Source organism: Rhea americana, unplaced genomic scaffold (genome assembly GCF_003343005.1).
Source record: "Rhea americana isolate MKP2758 unplaced genomic scaffold, rheAme1 scaffold_2, whole genome shotgun sequence".
NCBI lineage: Eukaryota > Metazoa > Chordata > Aves > Rheiformes > Rheidae > Rhea > Rhea americana.
In genome coordinates this window covers 129,455-152,078 of record NW_028186149.1, presented here as the reverse complement: position 1 = coordinate 152,078, position 22,624 = coordinate 129,455, and the positions used below count along the sequence as shown (strand labels likewise).

Genomic DNA, 22,624 nt, shown 5'->3' with positions numbered 1-22,624 from the left:
AGCCAGCAGACTTTCACAGCTCCTACAGTGAATGTGACATAGTGTCTTATGTTTGGGTGCATCTAGCCTTGGGGCTTGCAAAAAAGAACTAGTTGGGGCTGAGGGAGCAATTTTTAACAGACAACTCAGTACAAGTGTTTCCAGTTCCAGCTATAGCCTGTGTTTCCATCCTTCTAGAGCTGTAGGCCCCTTATTACAGGGAAAGGCTATCAGTACTGATGTAAGGAAAGAAAGACAGCAATCCATTTTGGTTTGTAAAGCCGGGGCATCTCAGTGTCAGGACCTACAATGAACATGGAGAGGGCTAGGGTAAAGAGCATCAACCAGGAAAGGGACAGACTTGTGAATGCTGCTTTGATACAGTGCTGTGTGTATGAAAATACAGGAGTGTAACTTTTTAACCTATGCAGATTAACTTGGCTCCTCTGATCCATGTGTATATGAAAACTTAACTCCTGTTCAAGGAATGAACAGAGTGGATCCTTGCCATTCCTTGTTCTAGCTCTCTTAACAAGAAAGCCAGGCCCTACCTGCCACTGTTGCCTCTTAAGATAAGGCCTTACAGGGAGCTTGTACCCTGGCATACCTAGGATACCAGGTTAACACATTTTACTAGTTGGCCTCTGTTATCCCTTCATCCTCTCTCTTATTTTCACCCACTTAAGATCCCCTTACTTTTGTACCCTCAGACAACAGAACTTTCTAATGGAAAGAGTCACTGTCTGAAAATACCTTTCTGACTTTCTTTAGCTATGATATGCTCAGGCTTCATTTGCATATAGGTATACTAGTTACTACTTTATTGTGCATGTTAGAGGTGTTGCAGCTCAGTCTTAAATTGCAAAGATACCTGCATGAGTGTTTCTGGAAAAACCTACAAAATACTGTGTACTTAAGACAATTTGGGAACAAGCACATACCAGCTTGAAAACCAATCCTGGGACACATAATAATCAACCACAGTTGTGCTCCAGGATCTTAAATGTTGACTGTGTGTTGAGAAACTGCCACTTCCTGGCTTCTTGTGCTACTGCTGCTGCTTTCTTATTCAAATTTTGAACTTTATTTCTGGTATCAAATTTAAATCGTCTAGCTTTATCCCCAATATCTATTTCTGAAGCTTTATATCAGTTTCTATAACAGGCAACCTTAAAATATTCTCATGGCTTGTAAAATCAGTGCTGACAATACATCTTAGAGTAAGATTTATCTGTGTTCAGTTTTGAAAGTGTTGAGTAAAAAAGAAAGGCCACCCATATCTTTTCTGAAATACAGAAAGAAGGCGCTCTCACATCTTTTGTGGAAGACAAAACCAGAAATATCGAAACTTCCCTTCAGACAACAAAATCTTAACTTAATTCTGCACTCCAGTAATTAATGGTTGAGACAGTTGTACATCAGATGCTGAGGCAAACATCTTTCAGCCTCGTGTTTTATGATGCACCTGAGGCACCTGATTTTACATCTTTCTCTCTCTGTTCTGTGGCATGTTTATTTATCTCATCCATTTGAACATTCCTGTGTTTGAAGCTCACCTTGGATATGGTGACAGGTGCACCTTTTACTGCTGAGACATTAACTCAGTATTAGAAAAGGAATATGGGAAGATGGCAGTTGAGCAGCTTCATGCTTTAACATACCTCAGCTGTATTTAAAATCTGTTAAAAAGGTAATCTGCAGAAACGGTCAACAAATATTCTGTTTCTATTAAATCTCTATCATACATCCATTTCTGAAGGGTAAAAATAACTAAAATATCCAAAAGTAAACAGTGACCCTTGATATAACAGCATGCCACCAAAAAATGTATTTCTAAAGAATGGCTGATGCAACATCATTGGAAGTAATTTAAGAAATAAGGAAATTGCATCAATCTGCACTGTTCAGCACAACACCTGTAAACGTGTTTTATTTTTATTTTATTTTATTTTTTACAGCTTTACTAGTCTATTCTCGTCCCATTTCAATGCTGTAATTACAATGATTCAGCCTTTGATTTTAAAACTCTGACCCAATTTTTCTGCTGGCTGAGGGTGATCATTTGAGCATCACTTGGAAGCTTTAGGTGGGATCCAGCAGTAACCTGTATTAAGAACTTTGAACGAGTATGTGATGATGGTGCCAGTCTTAAGGAAGTTTTAAAGCACCGATTTTTTTTTTTTAATTCTGCTGAATAATGATGCATTTTTTTCTGTTGTTTCTATTCACATCACTGCTGATTACTAAGATATCTGTGTGTAAACAGAACCTTTCTCATCTATAATTAGCCTTCTTCTCTGACTGATTAAGGGACATGCTTGGAATGAGGACATTCTTAAATAGAATGCTTCTATTTAAATCCATGTAACTTCATAATCAAACATTAGATACACAAGAAAAATACTAGATAATTTAAATGCAGTAAGATTGCCTGAGTATAACAGATGCTCTTAAGATGTTACTTTTCTGCTTCAGCAGATTATAAAATCCTCTAGCACCTGAATTATAAGTGACTTCATTTAGAGCTCTTTTCAAAGTGGAAATTGTCTATGCTTATTAGCTTCTGTTGCTAAAGAATGAATGTTCTTAATATTTGTGACTTTATATTTACAGCTATTGCATCAAATATATAGTTTCTAAGTACCCTTTCTCAATCAGTATTAGTATGTGTAATGAGGAAGGTATAACTGAAGCTATTCAGTCTAAACATTCTATTTTCTAGCAAACATTTTAATATCAAGAAGGAACTCCTGCTTAAAACTCTGCACTTTTCTACATCTTCTACTCTGCACATGAGTGTAGTCTTTGTTTTTCATCATGTAAAATGTTTGAGGTCTTGTACAGGTAAAAGTATATACCTGAGGTACAAGTTTGAGGTCTAGCAGTTCGAACAAATAATTACAATGAAGTACTCTTGAGTTCTGTCCTCTTCTCTGGATACAATTCTTGGTATGACATTAGATAACACACTTTGACAGTGATGTGCTCTGTATATCTTTATATGAGCACTGACCACAAAATTGTGTTTTCTCCCCTCATCAGCTGTGTAAGTTTACTTGCTTGAGTTCACATGTTTAGATTGAGCTGTCCCAAATAAAACAACAGAAAGATCTACTTGAATTGGGAGTTTCTTAAAAGATTGTTTTCTTTGACTGTTTCATCCTATGACCATAAGGAAGTAGCCTCAAGATCACAGGCCCTGGTTCTCATGGGGGACTTCAACCACCCTGACATCTGCTGGAAGAACAACACACCAAGGCACAAGCAGTCCAGGAGACTCCTGCAATGCATTGATGATAACTTCTTGTCACACATGGTGCAGGAGCCTACAAGGAAGGGTGTCCTGCTGGATCTTGTCCTTACCAACAGAGATGGACTGGTTAGAGATGTGAAGGTTGGGGGCAGCCTTGGCTGCAGTGACCATGAGATGGCGGAGTTCAGGATCCTACGGGAAAGAAGTAAGGCAACAAGCAGGATTGCAACCCTGGACTTCAGGAGAGCGGACTTTGGGCTCTTCAGAGACCTAATTGGTGGAATCTGATGGGTTTAGGCCCTAGAAGGAAGGGAGGTCCAGGAGAGCTGGCTACTGGCTAGTATTCAAACATCACTTTCTCCAAGCTCAAGAGCGGTGCATCCCTATGAGTAAGAAGTGCAGCAAAAGGGGCAGGAGACCTGCATGGGTGAGCAAAGAGCTCTTGGCCAAATTCAGACAGAAGAAGAAAATACACAGACTGTGGAAGAGGGGACAGGCTACTTGGGAGAATTATAGGAATGCTGTCAGAGTCTGTAGAGATGCTGCGAGGAAGGCTAAGGCCCGGTTGGAATTGAGTCTTGCAAGGGATGTTAAGGACAACAGGAAGGGCTTCTTCAAATACATCAGCAGCAAGAGGAGGGCTAGGGAAAATGTGGGCCCGCTCCTGAATGGGGCAGGGGCCCTGGGGACAAGGGATACAGAGAAGGCAGAATTGCTGAATGCCTTCTTTGCTTCAGCCTTCACTGCTAAGGGCAGCCCTCAAGAATCCTGCAGCCCGGACGTGAGGGAGAAAGTCTGGAGAAGGGAAGAGTTTGCTTTGGTTGAGGAGGATAGGATTAGAGACCTTCTGGGCAGGCTAGACATGCACAAATCCATGGGCCCGGGTGAGATGCACCCACGGGTACTGAGGGAGCTGGCAGATGTTGTTGCCAGGCCGCTCTCCATCATCTTTGAAAAGTCACGGAGAACTGGAGAGGTGCCTGAGGACTGGAAGAAAGCCAATGTCACTCCAGTCTTCAAGAAGGGCAAGAAGGAGGACCCAGGCAACTATAGGCCAGTCAGCCTCACCTCCATCCCTGGAAAGGTGATGGAACAGCTCACTCTGGATGTCATCTCCAGACATATGGAGGAAAAGAAGGTGATGAGGAGTAGCCAGCACGGATTCACCAAGGGGAAATCCTGCTTGACCAATCTGAATCTTCTACAATGGAATGACTGGCTGGGTAGATGAGGGGAGAGCAGTGGACGTTGTGTTCCTTGACTTCAGCAAGGCTCTTGACACTGTCTCCCATAACATCCTCCCAGAAAAGCTCAGGAAGCGTGGGTTAGACGAGTGGACGGTGAGGTGGATTGAGAACTGGCTGAAAGGCAGAGCTCAGAGGGTCGTCACCGGTGGCCTGGAGTCTAGTTGGAGGCCTGTGGCTAGTGGCATCCCCCAGGGCTCAGTACTGGGTCCCATCCTGCTCAACTTCTTCATCAATGACCTCGAGGAGGGGACAGAGTGCCTCCTCAGCAAGTTTGCTGATGATACCAAGCTGGGAGGAGTGGCTGACACACCTGAGGGCTGTGCTGCCATTCAGAGAGGCCTGGACAGGCTGGAGAGCTGGGCAGAGAGGAACCTCCTGAGGTTCAACAGGGGCAAGTGCAGAGTCCTGCACCTAGGGATAAACAGGCACCAGTAGGCACCAGTACAAGCTGGGGGCTGACCTTCTGGAGAACAGCTCTGCGGAGAAGGACCTGGGAGTGCTGGTAGATGACGAGTTGACCATGAGCCAGCGATGTGTCCTTGTGGCCAAGAAAGCAAATGGTCTCCTCGGGTGCGTTAGGAAGACTGTTGCCAGCAGGTCAAGGGAGGTGATGCTGCCCCTCTACTCAGCCCTGGTGAGGCCTCATCTCGAGTCCTGTGTCCAGTTCTGGGCTCCCCAGYACAAGAGAGACATGGAGCTACTGGAGGGAGTCCAGCGTAGGGCTACGAAGATGATCAGAGGGCTGGAGCACCTGCCCTATGAGGAACAGCTGCGAGAGCTGGGCCTCTTCAGCCTGGGGAAGAGAAGACTGAGGGGGGATCTTATCAGTGTGTACAAGTCCCTGAAGGGAGGCTGTCAGGGGGACGGGGACAAACTCTTTTCAGTTGTCCCGTGTGACAGGACAAGAGGCAACGGGCAGAAACTGAAGCACAGGAAGTTCTGCCTGAACGTGAGAGGGAATTTCTTCACTGTGAGAGTGACGGAGCACTGGAGCAGGTTGCCCAGAGAGGTGGTGGAGTCTTCTTCTCTGGAGATCTTCAAGACCCGCCTGGATGCAACTCTGTCTACCATGTTCTAGGTGACCCTGCTGAGCAGGGAGGTTGGACTAGATGATCTCCAGAGGTCCCTTCCAATCTTACTGATTCTACGATTCTACGAAAAATATTACAAGAAAATAAAAAAAGAACAGAAGTTGCCAAGGGAATAGAAAGGTGCTATCCTTAAATGTATGTAATAGATTTCTGAATGCCTTTTAGTCTATTAAGTAAATCTATTACATTAACCGTAACTTATCTTGATGAACAGTAATTCTGAATTAGTAAATGCAAAACCAAGAAAAAAATGAGAACGTAATCAGGTATCTTCTTATGTCTTTGTAAATAATAGAATAAAAGGATAGGGTTGTATTTATGCACGAAAGGTATCCACACGCAAAAGATAGAAAGTATTTCTTTATCCACAGTGTGCTACATGGGCTCCAGAAGGGGAAAAAAAACCTAATGGTGTAAGAAGTATCTGCATAGGCTGTTCTCATATTTCTTTAGCAAGTAGACTTCGGCTGTCACTTTAAAGCTGCCCTCTGAGTGTTTCAGTGAGATTCAAAGGACACAATAAGTCTTGAATTATGTGCGTTGTCTCTCCCACTCTCACCAAGAAAAGATTATATTCCTTTTTGTGCCTTCTCATTTTGTTCAGGTCATGCAATTTTTGTGTTATAAGATTTTTTGCAATACAATTCATTTAAAAGAAAAATAGGGAATGTACTTTGCCTTTCTGAATGCCTTTGCTACAGTCTGTTCTCCATGAGGCAAAGGGTATTTTGTTCCTCTCTGTACTGTAATGAGGGGAGGAAATACAGCTCTAAATATAGATATCATCGTAAATGCACACATAACTGAGTACAGTTATATCTGTCAAACAGCCATTTTCACCCAATATACATGTTTGTTTTTCTAACATTGCCATCTCTGTGAGACAGATAAATAATCTTAGCATAAATAAATGAATTTGGGACAGCTATATGTATTATGAATTTCTTCATATAATACTCTAACAGTGATTTCTTAAGTAAAATGCAGAAAGTTTTTAAACAGCTGCTGCTGAATATTAAAATACCAATTCTAGTTTTGCTGACCTGCAGAATGGACTGGATACAGTAGGAATCATATAACAAATCCCTCCATTTAGACAAAAAGATCCATAACTAGTGCCACAGAGTTCTTCATGATCTAAAAAATAAAACCAAAACAAACACAGAGAAAAACAGACTTTCATACTTTCATCAATAAAAGGAAATCTTAAATTATACTTCTTTTTTGGGGGGTGGGGAAGGAGGAGGAAAAGGTGTGCCTTCCAAAAACCCTATGAACAAATATGGAATCAGTCTTGCTTTCCTGGCCAGCAGGATATAGGAAATATATATATCCTTATGGTCAGTCCAGTGTAGATGCTTCCTGCCTCGCTCCATGGCAGGAGACAAGTTTTTAACTTGAGGGTGTAAAATGCCACACTGAGGGGTATATTTTGCTTTGCTGAGCTCCAGATTTCCAGCTTGGACATCTCTGATGCCTGGAGCAGTTAGTCTGTGTCCTGTGAACGGTTTTGTCTCACTGCCCCAAGCAATAAAAGAGAAATGTGTGGCTTTTGTACCTTTCTGCCCCTCCTATATAGAATATATATAGGATATACTGTCTATCTTACAGAATTGTTTTATATGTATGTATTAAAAAAAATCACAGATGTATCACCATATCACCATACCAGATATCAAGCACTGAAATTATATGAGTAAATGTAAACTTTTTTTTTTTTTTTTTTTTTTTTTTTTTTTTTTTTTTTTTTTTTTTTTTATTTTTTTTTTTTGGTAATGAGAGGAACTGTTGAATTCTCCACTACATTCTCTCTTTCATGACCACAGAGCATACCGAGTACATTGATTCACATGCTTACCTATATGAAGTCTGGTTTGTACTGTTCCCGTGGCACAGACTGTCTTTAGCTTAGCTAGCTTCTGTGAGAGAATCAGAGTCAGTAGAGCTAATCCCACGATATTCCCAGCTGTGGACCAGGGCATTCTGAGAGTGCTTTAGGCTGTATCAGGAAGGGGATAATTGCCCAATTGGACACCTCCAGTTTTGTCCCAATCAACTGAGAACCTAGCCTGTTAAGTGTCACTGATGCAGAAAACTGCCTGTTACAATGTAATTTCCAACAAGTTTGTGGGTGTTTTTTCCAATATGCTGCTTCTCTGAGTTGTTAATGTTAAATCCAATAAGGCATTTTAATAAAACATCTAGCCCAGGATTCTGATGTTTGCATTTATAAAGCAATTGTCCATTTTATGCTTAAATAGTATATCTAAATGCAAAATTTCACTATCTTAGAAAGCTGTCTAAATTTGGAAGTTGGACTGCATATATTCATGGTATGTTTAATATGTCAGTATATATATATATTTTATATTCAATCTTATTAAACCAGTAATTAATTTAATTAAACCAATAACCAATCTTATTAAACTCAGTCAAAAGAAAAATAGAACAGTCTTCTGACATCACAAGCCTGAGAATTATGTGTTACCTCACACCTTAGGTGTTGTTTATGCTGTTATTTATTCTGGAAGTTCTGAAAATAAGATTTCAGCTGTCTCACTATGTATAGATGATGTACTCTGTACAAAATAGCATTTAAAAGAAATTCTTATTTTTTATTGTTTTTAAACAGTAATTTAAAAAATTATTTTTTTCTTCAGGGAAAAAAGTTGGTGTTCTCTTTCCTTCTTAAAGATAATGTGAGGAAGTGTGGCTGTAAGACATCCTACGTGAGAGGGAGCTTCTATAGGCTCTGTGGGTAAGGTAGATATGACACTTTTCAGGGTACTTGGAAAGCTTAGCCACTCTTAACCCTGTGCAACAGATATGTTGTGCCTCCTGTTATCAACTGGATCATCTCTAGTCACTCCACTCTCCCAGGCTTCTTGTACATTCCTGCATTTCCACAATGGCATGTTGACATAGGAGCATTCTAGGAAGTTCTATCACTTATAAGACCAAGGCAGCTATACCAGAGTTCAATAGGAATTCAGCTTCATATCCATGTTATCAAAGTACTAGGATTCAAAAAGACCTCTTTGCACATGTGTAGTTGAATTAAGGGAGCTAGAGGGTGGAATCAAGGCTGGAAAGACTGTTCTCATTTGACCTTGGTGCACTGGCACAGGATGTGGCACAACAGAAAACTGTTCAGCCCTACCCTGTTAAAAGTTAAATGGAAATTTATTTTAACTCTAAAGCTTTATGTACTTACCTCCTGGCAAATCATTTGCTGCAAGTTCACTATTAAGTTTCTTAAAATTATTTTCTATGGGTAACAATATATTTTCAATAGGAGTAAAATGGCAACAGAAAAAAACAAGCATGCTTTTAATACAAGAACTATAAATTATTTAATTCTAGTCTATTCAAATACAATGAAACTTCTGTAACAATGTGTTAGATTGAAGGCCTTGTCCTTCACTAAATTAAAAGAGAGGATATGGAATACACAGTGTATCAGGATTTCTGTCCAATTTTAAGAAGCAAGAGAGAAGAGGTAAACATGGTAAGTCTCTCAACACTGATATTCTCCCAACTCCCTTGAATATCTGAGGGAGTTAAATGTTGTTAAAATTCTACCAGATGGAAGGGCCAGCCAGTGGAAGGTAGGCCCCACAGAAACATGCCTTTAAGCAGATCGTGGAAAGGCTTCAGAGAAATTTTCATGAATATTCACATGAACATGTTAACTCCTCTAAACTCCTCCTGTATGGTTCTACACATTTTCTTCATCTTTATGCAGTAGTAGGCCTGGCTCCCTGTCTCACACTGGAACAGCAGTATAGTATCAAAGAAAACTAGATGCCTCAGTCATGCTCACAAATGTTCTGAAATACGCAAGAATCTCTCTCAATTACGGTGTGATTTGCATTTAAGGATCAGCCCTGCAGTCCAACTAGACATTTATCTATTCTGCAAAATGCTTCAGACACTCTGGCTTAGGCCTATTAGGAAAAGGTGAGAAAGAGAACAAAAAGTGCATAGGAAGCCTTCAAAGCCCTTTAGACTGTAATTACAGACAATTTCTCTGGGCTGTATGCTATTTCTTTCTAGAGGTGGGCATCTTTCCAATCCTAAGCAAAAATGATAACATTAATTTTACCAATAATGGGATATTTGAGGAAACCTCTGTATGTTCATGTAGGTCAGGTACCCCATCACCTACCCAACTGTGCTTTTCAGTAATTCTGTTCTGAGCATTAATCACTTGCTACTACTTATTAAAAGTACTGGAGTGCCACAGTAAAGAATACACCACACACTTATGAAAGAGAGGGAGAAAAAGAAAATTCAAGATGTAACACTAAAAGCAATTTATTAATTACTAATTAGTAGTAGGTTTTGGTATTGTTCAACACTATTACTGTAATCCATACTTGTTTTACTTAAACACAGTAGCCTAGATCAAATCTGAAAGCTATAGCTCTATTTATAGGAGTGTATGAAAGCAACAGTTTATCCCTTAAATTCCTTGTCAATGACACTGAAGAACATAATGGAGTATCAGAAGGGGTTCAATACAAGGAAAACCTCAATTGCATTAGTATTAGGGAAGCCTAACTCTTCAGAGTAAAGCTTGTGTTGTAGGTGCTCTAATCTGCTGTCAGGATAAGTATGCATAAGCAGAACTGCTATCTCTGTTTTTATTTTGATTCATTAGGCCTGTTTGATAGGAAAATCTGTATTGATTTAGAGAGAACGTGTTATGTTTTTTCATGAGTTAATAAATCACTTTAAGCATACAATTGCATTTTTAGATTAGAAAGTTAAATGTATACTACACTGACTAATATAATCAAGATAGAAAAGTTTAGCAAGTCAAGTGACAATGGGTAATGTAAAAAAAAAGATATAACCTTTAAATTAATACTGCTGTAGAAATGCTGTTTTACATCATGTATATCTATATCTTGATATATCCTTCTATTTGAGAGATTAAATGCTATTTTAACTTTTGTGTGTGTGTGCACGCATGCATGCTGATTGTAGGGTCACCTGGGGAATGAAACAAGATTTTTCCTGATAACTTTAGACTACAAATAGTTAAATTGGCAGAGTTAATAGCAGACCTGATTTTTCAAGTATTCTTTTTGAGGATATGCACAAAACCCTGCCCCTATACTATTTTGTCTGTTCCCAGTTAAACTTTTGTAACCTGAGTGTCCTTTCTTTAAAAAGAAAACAAACAAACAAATGTTCAACACCACCTTAACACCCAGAGCACCAAACTGGTCCCGATAATCCATATGTTGACTCAGCTGTCTAGCCTTGTCCAGAGGCTAAACTACTATAGACTGCCTAAGCTTGAAGTCTACTAAAACAAAAAAAGGCGAGGGGGGATGTTGACAAATGCTTCCTGACTTACAAGCAACTTTGGACTGTATGCTAATCAGTCCCAAAAGCTGAGATATTAGGGCTGACCAAAGCAAACTTTCCTTGTAGCAATGACTGGTGAGCATTAGTTTGTTGGCTAGTAAGCGAAGATGGCTCTGTGGAGCAGCTGTGATGTTCCCAGCAGCAACTGTTGAAATCAGTGTAATTTTAATGAATTCTCCATACACATACACACACATGCACACGTACACTCTGAGCAAAAAGACTTGAAAGAAATTACCTGTTCGCATATTATTCTGACAACAACTTTTATTCTTGGTGTCAGAGGCTATTCTTCTAAAACAGCACCTGAAGACAAACATTTAAATTTAGCATGTCTTTATTAATACTGTTGTTTTCCTCCCTAACCTCTGTTCTGACTAAATAGGTATATGAATGCATCTTTCAGTGTTGCTGTTAAGGCACTTGTACTTTTACAGCAATATACTGTTACACTACATGTAAGTTTCATTAATTCACAGCTAATGGCAAACATTCAAGTGTACAGTCAAGTTCAGCGAACCTTTAAGAGCACTGCTATAGATTAAAAACAAATTCACACTAAGACATGTTTAAAAGATGAAAGTCTTGAAAAACTGCTGTTCAGAATTGTAATACCTCATGCTTCACAAAATCTACATTTTATTTCTGGCTAGCTTATTAAATTATCATTTGTGCCTTGAAAATTGGTGCATATAATGAGCCAGTCTTTAGACTGACATAATTATACACTCGGGTAAGATCTTGACAGTAGAATTTTTGTATTTTGCAAATAAGATCCTGATTTATAATTTCTTGGAGAGAGCGTGCTTGTTTCACTTGAGTGTTTATTGTGTCTGGACGTCAGGTGAAATTAGTAATCTAGCCTTACCAGAGAACTTAACAGAACCCAGCAATGTCTAGACTTGGACAATTATTTTAAAAATATGGAATAGGAACTCTGGACAGAAATCAATCTTCACTTGACAAAGACAAAAAGAAATTTATCCTGTGGACAGGCCAACTCTCTAACTATATACCATCACTATATTGTTGTTTACTTGTATGGTATTCAGTTGTGCAGCCAAGGTTTACAAAAGCAAATAAGTCACTGAACACTGAACAGGTACTTCTCAATGTTTGCTTTTTTATTTCTTAATTATATTTAAAAAGGTACATGCTGTTCTTAAAACTTAAAAATATTTAGGCAAACTGTCCTATTTTGGAAGAAATGGAGAAATGCAGAGCAGTAAAAGAAGCCTTATTTCTCACCTTTAGAAATAGATGGAGTATTTATTCTCCCTGTACCATCTATCTGAGAGTTCTTTCTCAATTAAATGATATTTGACCATCAAATGATCAAATAAAAGTAATCGACTTTACTAGAAATAATTGTCTTCAATCTTTATTAGTACTTCAGTCTTTAATAGTACAAAAGAAACTTCCTGCAGATGCCCATTTCAAAAACTTAAATACTTGTACTTACTGTATAAGCAGACTGTTCTGTTTTCCATGGGACCTTAAATGGCTTCTCTAGTTCTCTGTGTCCTGTCCATACAAGAAAATCTGAAATGGCAGTTCCCTGTGATTCCAGGCTGTAACAGCAAGGTCCCCACCCAAAGGCTGTCCTGCTTTTGGGCTGTCTCACAGATACGCAACTTTGCTTACTTTGTGTACACAACCAAGCACAATTGAAATAGCATGTGGCATGAAGAAACAAACCAACATGATTCAATACAGAAGTAAAATCTTGGAGGTTTTGTTTATTTTCTCCTCAATAAATAAATCATTCTGGAGGTGTGTATTTTCAGCAGCCAAGATCTGGATTCTAACATACTGCTAAAGCTTCAAATTTACAGGATAATATAGTGCAATGTGGGTGAGGTTGCAACAAACACACACACAGAGTCCAAGTATGGACTAGGGTAACACCCCATTATACTCACAGAACCATGTGCATATTTTTCTAGAATTACCTGTACTGCAATTTATACCTGAATGCAAAATATTCATGTAATGTAATTTATATAAACTGCATCATAATCAGCTTTTTGGCTGCAGCCTATAAGATCTATTTTATTAGAGTAAACAGTCCTTTTAAATTCACTTTTTTTTTTAGAATGTGCCACAAAACTACATAATATCTAATAGCTCTTAAAATAGAGAATAGAATATATATATAATAGTATATAAATAGAATATATAACCTAAATTTCAGACTTTACCAGATTTAAATAGGTTGTGGTCCCTCAAACTGCCAAAATAACTGGATTTTGCTGCTGCCAAAAGCAGATTGCATAAGTCCTTTCCTTCATCTCATGGCCAAGTATGCACCCCTCCATCTCTCTGGTGCTGCTACTATTGTATGTTGAAGCTTTTAATGAGATGATTAAAACCATTGATCCAGCAGGAAACTCCCTGGGGGGAGCTGGTAAACTATACAAACTATAAACTGACTACAGAGAACAAGAAGAGGAAGGCTATGGAATTACTGTGTGGTCAGTTTTGTTTTTTTCCCCCCCCAAACTTTAATTTGCCCATATACTCAAAAGAAATAGTGGCGGGAAGGAAGCTGGGTGTGTGTGTTCCAACACAGAAGGGCAAATACTTCCTAAAAACAATCCAAGGGGATGCACGTGTATATGCATAATTCTATTCTGTGTTTAAGTTCTGATAATAAGTATTGCAATTTGGGCTTAAAGATAACGTTTAGAAGAGATGTTGCAGATAACAGTTTTTTAAAACGATCGGTAAGTAAATCATTAGGCAGTCATGTATTTATATGTAAAGGTCTTTCTCTGGAGTTTTTCGCTCTTATTAGAAGTTTAAATATGTATAACAGATCAGAATCATAAAAAGAATAAACTGCACTCTACCTCATTAGAAAACTATGTTGATATATTGGAAGGAAAAAGAAAGTGTATAGTATAAATTGTTGCTCTATCTATTTTGTTTGCATCTGAACACTGAATGAGCACGTGCAATACAAGGGATCATTTGTGCATCTACCCAACATTTTCCACACTCAGTGTCTTACCTTAAGACATAGCTGTAATATATGCCCACAGAATTTAGGAATGAAACTCTATACATGCTCAAATATTTGTTGCGTTATCTTGGGAGCTGTTTTGAAAGATTACTTTCTGTATCAAGTTTAAGAATATTTTAATATTAAATTGAAAATATAATTGTCTTACTCTGTCAGTTTACTTTGAAAGAATTTCAGATGTCTATCCAAAGTTTAGCCGATCTTCAGCAAATACGGTCTCGGTAAGATCCTCTATTGCTTACATTGCTTTAAAGATTACAGTATGTATATTAAAATTGTCATCTATGCACACTGCAGTGATACTACTTCAGCCTTTTCAACTACTTGAAAGTTCTGTGCTTCTTTATCTTCATATTCTGGATCTGTTAAAAAGGGCATCAGTTCAGAAAAGGATTTAAATCGTATGTTTAGGATTAGCCATATCCTAGTCCTATTTAGATCACTAAGTTAACAGTATGTTCAAGTACTTTGCTGAACTGGGCCTATGAAGCATGAACCCTATGTATATATGTGTGTTCTGCAGAATGCCACAAGTATGATGGAAATAACAGGTTACTGGGGTGGAGAAACCATAGGTTAAAGTGAGCTACACAGGCAAATTCATATATTTTAGTGCTTCTTGGGCACTTCAGTATTAGGGGAAAGTTTTTTTCTTTCTTGTTTGTTTTGTTTTTCTTGATTGTGGGAACTGCTAGTGGACTTCTGGGCAGATCAAGGACTCCCTGAGACACAAAACTGCATTGAAGGTAGGCAATGAATTCAGTTCTTTAGCAGAAATATGTGCTAACTATATGGCTGTATTGGAGGCTGGAAAAAAAAAGACTTATTAGATTTATGTTTAAAGGAACCCATATGCATTACTCCCCACATACCTTTAACAGTGAATCCTTTCTGTCACTTATTTATTTTGTACCTCTAATGGTGAGCTATGCTAAGCATCCATGAGACGCAGCATCTCCAAGATGATAACTAGAGGTCTTAATGAGCACAGGCAGATAAAAAGAATGCACTGAACAAATACTTGTTTTTATTTGTGGTTCTTTGCTATCTGAACAGTCTTAGTTAATGTCCACATAAGCTCTCCCCCAAAATAAGTTCACTACAATTACATGGTTACTTCAAAAATACACTGTTTGTTGTTCATTTAAATTAGGTTGTACCCAACAACTTTGTTCAACAATTGGCTTTTACTGCATTATGACTTCCTAAATTTTTTTTTAAGACTTAAAGAGGTAAAAATCTCATTCTGCCTCCATATGGAACTCAACTATTTATGTACTGAAAAAATAGAGGATAGGATTTTCAGGAATTGGACTATCCACCAATAGGCTAATTAAACTTAATTTTCAGCTATGTCCCTGCTATCTATCAAGCAGATAGTAGTCTTCCATCAGCATTAGAGTAAAATGCACCTCAAGCTGCTTGAAAGAGGAGAGATTATTGTCCTAATTGGGTAGCTCATTTTGTGCTTTATAAGGAAGAGCATATAAGGAAGAAGGGAGTTTCCAGTGGAAACAGTGATTGCCACTGTTCTTGTCTTTCCACTTCTCTAACATACTTCCATGAAAGAGCCAAACTGTAAAAGGCTTTGAAGGTAGGACCTAACAATAATTAAGTAATAACCCAGCCAAACACTGGGTTCTATAAGTTTTCTACAAAGTTTACAGTATATTTGAGTAGTTTGGGCTTTTTTCTCAAAGTGGCCACAGTACAGCTGTGAAAGCCTCTGCAGCAGCTTGCCCAGTTAATGAGCTGAATACCACTACTGCCATCATCAGAAAGCTCAAATGTTCACCAATTCCTAGTCTCATGAGCTGCACACAATACTGTTTTTCTTTCAATGTAGAATCCTTATTGTGATGTTTGTGATCTGAGTGCAAGAAGATCAAAGGGGAGTAAGCTGCTGGTGGCTGTAAAAGAACATTATTTTTCCTCCTCTTTTTTTTGCCCATAAAATCCCTTCAGAAGCATGGCAATAATGTTTAACCTGCTCTGATCTATATCAGCTGAAGTCTTAATATGGGAGTACCTTAGGAGTTGAGTCTAGCTACTAGCTGCTTTTAGGTTTACATTAGCTATGCATAAATCTTTTAAGTGGGCAAACAGGTGATACATATTTTAATACAAGTTTAAACAAGTTGTATGTACTAGATTTTTTCTAATGTAGTTAATTTCCTATTACACACATGCAGAACACACTAATGATAACTTTTATTAACAAGGTATATAATGTATATAACATAATACGCTTGTATGTATAGCAGCATGATATAACTATATAATCTATATATAATGCTGATATTATAAATGAGAGATTTGTTTTCTATAAATAACCCTCTAAAACATGTAAGGCACTTCTCCTTGGAAGAAGATCATTGTCACTTCTGAAAACCAGTATTTGGAAAGAACAAGTGACAACTATGAAAATCTTACACTACCAGATTTTTCTGTGAGAAACAGTAACCCTTTTTTAGGCAAAACTTCCAATAATTTATATTGTTAGTCAACAATCTTTCTCATTTCCAGTAAATTCAGTAGCTGTTTTTCAGTGCAAGTGGGACTGTGGTATCAGGTACTGCGGAGTTCAACTCTTGTTTACCTCAATCTTTCAAATAATAATCAACACTATGCAGACAGCATTAAAAGAAATCATTATTTAAGAGAGAAAATATTTGTCTGTGTCTCACTGTAGTACGTCTTCACACTGAATTGTGAATTATTCCAGGATACTATGCCCAGTCTTAGACTGTTAAAAGGAAATACTTTGCTCAGGTGTAGCAATTTTTGTATTCTCAAATGCTGGCTGGCAGAGAAAAAGCTGGAATAAGCATTCTCAGATAGTTTGCAGATGACACCTAACTGGAGGGAAAAGCCAACATGCTTGAGGGCAAAGCTGCCTTTCCGGAGAACCTAGACAAGCTGGAGGACGGGTCATCAGGAGCCTTATGATATTAATTGGGTGCAAATGTGGAGTCTTGCACTTGGGAAGGAATAACCCCTTACAACACTACAGGCTTGGGACTGACCAGCTAGGGGCAGCTCTACTGAAAAGGTCCTGGGGGTCTTGGCAGATAGCAAGCTGCACCTGAGCCCTGGCAGCAAAGACAGCCACCAGCATCCTGACCTGCATGAACAGGAGTGCAGCTGTGGGGCAAGGGGAGTGACTGTCCCCCTCTGCTCAGCGTTCGTTAGGCCCCATCTGCAACACCATGTCCAGTTTTGGGCCCCCCAGGACAAGAAAGATGTGGATAAACTGAAGCGAGTTCAGCGAAGCGTCACCACAAGACAGTCGGGGCTGGAGCACTTGACCTATGAAGGGAGGTCAAGAGAACCGGACTTCTTCAGCCCAGAGGAGAAATGATTTGGGAGGAACTGGCCTTCCACTACCTATTAGGAGGGAGTCGGAGGCAGAGCCAGGCTCGTCACAGCGATGCATGGCAGCAGGAAAGGAAAGCACAAACTCAAATTGAAACAAGAGGGGTTCAGACAGGATGTCAGGAACAGCTTGTTCCTTGGGACAATCATGCCCTGGAACAGTTTGCCCAGGGAGGCTGTGCAGCCTCTACCCTCAGAGGCTTTTGAGACCAGCCTGGGAAAAGCCCTGAAAAACTTGGTCTGATCTTACAGCTGACCTTGCTTTCAGTAGGAGGCTGGACTAGAGACCTTCTTTCCAACCTGGATTATTCCACACTTTTAATGAGGTAACACACTGTTGTCTGTAATAAGTAGTAGTAAAGGACTTTCTTTGCTTTCTTATACTAATATACTTAGCATACATACAGATACCACTGATAAATGTTTGTCATGAGACTGTTTTAAAGTGACAATCCCACTCTCAGTTGTTACTAGCAGAAGGAATTTGCTGTAGTAATACCTGTAAAAAGATGGACAACAGCCTTCAAATCCTATCTCTTTTGATACTTCATATTTGTGGCATTTTAGAGAGGGGAAAGAGGAAGAGATAAGAAGAAACAAACATACAGGTATTTTGGATTCAGCACCAGTCATTTTGCATTTAAAAAAAAGTTAACATATGTCAAGACTGTTACTGACACATGAACAGATGGAGCAAATGTGGAAAGTGGCACACACAAGCTAGATGCCCTGAAATAACTTAATTTGTTGTTTATTTATCTGAATATGTCCTGTAATAATTTATTGGACTGTTAAATGAAGTAATGTCTCTATGTCAYTTTTAGATTTATTTATTTATTTATTTATTTGTTCTCCAGCAACACTCAGCTGCTACTGTGGAGCAAATGATGACATTGTTGTTACGCTATAATGTGAAAGTAATACTTAAATTAAGTAGCATCTGTCACCATATTGCCAGAGACTGTTTCTAGTCCACTTGCCCACAAAGAAGTAATCACTGTCAAAAAGAAGAACAAAGAAAAATATAATCTAAAAGTGAAGAACTAATGAAGAATATGGATACAATGATCAAAGATGAACTGCTCTGAATAAAAACATGCTGCATGGAGCCTTGAAGGCAGACACAGAGGAAACTGACAGGGGTAGATGAACTTAACACAATACCTGCTATTGTTTCTGGTAGAGCAGAAGTCTGGTCAAGGTTAACTCTGGCATTTCAGCAAGAGAAACAGCAATGAATCAAAGTTAAAGGTGAGCAGGAAAACTTTGATGGCAATTCATGACTAAAACAAATGTGTTTTAGTCATGCTGTAAGCTACAAATATCAAACTTCTAATGGATAGACTAGCTAACCTACCACACATTTTCATGAACATGAGGGCATATTACATTTCCATATGCTTTAGCATGAAGTTAAGTGCACTATGTTGGATAAATGAAATGTTTCTACAACATTATTTCAATAATGTATCTTTACAATACTGCAGGGCTATGTTCTATTGATCATATACACATAGTTCCCTTCTTTAAGGTACAAAGAGGTAATTCTAATCTTAGGAGTTTATCATAATCTTTGCAAAAATTAACATCGAAGAAAACTTCAGTTTACATACATGTAAACAAAAATAAAAATATAAAATCAAACATAGTGTACAGAGCTGCCTCAATGCCTCTACTGGTCTACTTGTAGCTCTGCATAGCATACAGTGAAAGGGGGAAAGGGTTAAAATCTAGAAAAGAGCGGCAAACATCACAAATGCATTTGAGTGTTTTACATAAGCATAAATTTAAATAGGTTTAAGTGTTTCATTGAATGGCCACAGAGAATGTAATAGCTGGTAGCCATTTCAAGTATTTTTCTTCTTTTTTTTAATGCTAGTCATTATATACAGAATTTCCGTTACAAATATAACTGGTAAAGTTCTATACCATTCCTAAGTCAGCTAAGGAAAATATTCTACTTTCACATTTATTCTGCTTTTAATCTTATTATATAAATAATACATGTCCTGCCAATCAAAACCACCTATTTTCCCTCCTTACAATAACAGGTTGCAACAGATTCAACCCACTGATCTCTTATTAATTCAGATAAGATTAAAAGCAGCATAAATTGACTGTGCTTTTAAATATGCCTACAACTACTGTCTTATTTCTCCACAGAGTACTGCCATGGGTTTCTAAATTCCACTGGCAAATCTGAGTTTGCTTCAGAAGTTACGTCAAAAGTCTCAGCTTTCTTAAGATCGGGGAAAAAGGACAACTCTCAGCTTCACTTTTGTCCTCAAAAGTTTTGTTCTATAGAACTGCACTGTACATTCATGTGTCCTCCCAGGTTAATACAGAGTAGCGCTGCAAAACCAAGGTCCTTAATCTTATTTGTTTCTCAGTTGTTTCCAGCTCAGAACAGAAACTCTGAATTTCGGAAGGAGAGGGAAGACAGGTGCAGTATAGATCTCAGTTACGGGAATTTGTTTATTTAAAGTCTCATCACCTGTGCAGTATTCACTAGTAGTGAAAGCAGTATTGTAACTAAAAAAGTGACCAACTTTGCTCTTCCTTATGGAGCTTTCAATTTGATCTGGACTTGTTATCATTAAAAATAATGCTTTATAAAGGAATTATACTCCAGATACAACTTTTGCAGATCTAACATGGGCATATGATGAATATTTGCTGTAGAAGCCACAGCAGGAACAACTACATTCTTTTTGTAAGTAACATCAGGAAGGACAAAGTATGTCTGAACACTGTATTTTGAATAATGTATGGTTTCCTTTGGCTGAAATACTGTCTTTTATTGTCACCAAAGGCCAGGAAAACCCTGAAGACTAGTTAAAAGGAGTCCTGAAGACTTGTTAAAAGGGAACTAAATGTGTATGTATATATCTATTTAAACACATTGATAGGCAGTACTTGAACTCTGTGAGATCTGTGAAAGTATTAGGTATTATTATCATTATCATAGAGATCACCAGTCATATAAAGGCTATATTAGGCATAAAAAGATTATCATAATATCGAAATCACAATTTAAAATAAAGCTTTCAATTTCTAAAATTTTATAAGGAGTGTGCATTCAATTATAAATTCACATCTGAATCTACAGTTCTATTGTATGAGATATTTATACCTTTTTCATATTCCTGCTAGTTCTATGTAATTGATATTAATGTACTAACATGTTTGGGCTTGTCTAGCTATACCCTAGTTAGCCAGAGAGCAAGCTGTTACATCCTTCAAAACAACAAAAACAAGATACTCTTCATTTATTTGAAAACTTCCTTATTTCAACGTTTTGAGTGTCATTGAAATAACAAAAAGAACAAATCAAAATGCAAATGAAATTGAACATCTAAATACTTGACTAATAAACATTTGCAGAATTTTTACATCTGATTTTTTTTTTTTTTTTTTTTTAAGTTTTATCCATCCACTATGGGAAGGGGCATATAATGAAATTGTTCCTGTATGCTACAGCATTGTAGACTTCAGAAAAAAAGTTTACCATGTTTTCCACATAACTGAACTACCTAAACCTTCACATAGTAAAATCTTCAATCATCTTCATTAATGATTTCTAGTGGTGTTTTTCACAGATGGAATCTTTCTTTTGTGTAACTGTTTAACATCTAACATGTTAATTTGTATCAAATTAAAATGAGTTTGATCTGTAGCCTTAACACTTCTCCAAATTTCTAAAAATCACTGTATAGAAATCACTAAATAGGAACAAACCTCAGACTTTGCAGTTCTATACTCCAAATTAAAAATACACAAAATGAGTGCCCATAAACCATATGCATGGTACCTGTCACAAGTTAAACTTGCAGCAATACAAGTGTTCTAAACTTGTGATCCTCTAGAATATCAAATGCACATCTAATACACATTAAATTACAGTCTGCAACTCTTACGCTCACGTAATTTCTAAAAGCTCTATAAATGAAAACAAAAATTGGCTACTACTTGAGTGGTTAGTTATTGCACCCTAGAAGTATTTAATTTTATTTTGGTTAATAGAGATTATGTATACAAGGCTACAAATTAGTATCTTGTTTGAAATTCATATACATATATTGTTTGCTCGTCCATGTGCGTTTGCTCCAACGAGTCCATTTCACATGTGGTGCACAAGCAGCTGCTAAATCAGGAAGTTAAGAGCACATTTGTTGTCCTTAAAATGATATTAATCCCTTTATTAACATGCTTACCTTAGAAGCTGGCAAAACTACGTTTTAGTTGAGGTTCCTGCAAGTCCGTCAAATGTCTCTATTCGTAGACATGCTACATATTTGTAGTTTTGAGATTAAGATTCTGTCTTGAGCTCATGTGAGAGAAATTACTAAATTTTAAAAGAAAGTTGCATTAAAGATCATTGTAAAACTTGTATAAAAACATTGTTCTTTCTGCTTTCTCACTGATTTCTTTATGGCACTTTTGCTCCCTAAGCTTTGCCCCAAAACTCTCTTACTTTAAGAAATAACTGGAAACGTAATACAATTTCAAGGTTCTCACTATACAAGTGGTTTTTATTCATAGCTCAAAATTAGAGCTAGTGTCTACTGGAATGACAGCTCTCTCTCAAATATCGGTAATCACAGATCCAAAAATCAGAAGTCAAAAACATCCATATTACTAGCTGGTATACAAGGAGCCAGTTTAGCACATGGACATTTAATAAAATAAATCAGTATTACTTAAATGACTGGCAGCTGGCATAGAGAAATGTCAAAACTAGATTAAAAAAAATTGCCCACTTCAAACGTGTTCTCCAATTTATGCTTTTGACTTGCCTTTTTTTTTTTTCATTTAATTTTGTATCGGGTTAATTTGTTCTACTCAGACCACAGCTTACCCCCAGCAAACGGGTATTCTGAACTCTGCTGGTGTAATCTTTCCCGGACATGCCCAGGACAATCTGCTGAATCAAGGCGCTCTCTAATCCGCCCCGTGTAATCCTGCAGCTGCTGCCCGGCGGGCGTTTATGTAATCCTGGGGGGCCGTAAAAAAACAGGCGCCATGCGCAGACCTCGGGGCCGGAGGGCGCGGGCGCGGCGTCGCCTCAGGCACCAACGGCCTCGCCCCGCGCGGGGTGGGGGGAGGGGGCGGTGTCGCCTCAGGGGGAGCCGCCCCGCCCGCTCGCCCGCCCGCTCCTCTCCGTCCCCAGCCCGTAGTACTACGGCGCCCGCCGTCCGCCGCCGCCATTGGCTCGGCGCGGGTCACGTGACGCGGGGCGAGCACACGCGCGCGCGCGCCCCCTTTAAACCGCCTC

At 38.4% G+C, this 22,624-nt stretch overlaps 1 protein-coding gene across 5 annotated transcripts in view; it reads right to left on the bottom strand.

The window, feature by feature from the left end:
• The window catches only part of NRG4 (neuregulin 4), a 42,362-nt gene extending 19,935 nt beyond the window's left edge, over nucleotides 1-22,427 (bottom strand). The window contains exons 1-5 of one of the 5 annotated variants that reach the window (XM_085303228.1): nucleotides 22,208-22,427; nucleotides 21,564-21,694; nucleotides 12,412-12,491; nucleotides 11,188-11,255; nucleotides 6,614-6,707 (exon numbers count right to left, since the gene is read on the bottom strand). In XM_085303228.1, the coding sequence (XP_085159354.1) occupies nucleotides 6,614-6,707; nucleotides 11,188-11,197 (104 nt within the window). In that variant the 5' untranslated portion in view covers nucleotides 11,198-11,255; nucleotides 12,412-12,491; nucleotides 21,564-21,694; nucleotides 22,208-22,427. Of the gene's footprint in view, nucleotides 1-6,613; nucleotides 6,708-11,187; nucleotides 11,270-12,411; nucleotides 12,492-21,563; nucleotides 21,695-22,207 lie in introns of those variants that run through there. The other 4 variants (XM_085303231.1, XM_085303229.1, XM_085303232.1 and 1 more) reach the window with 4 other exon arrangements.
• Nucleotides 22,428-22,624: the final 197 nt, after the last annotated feature.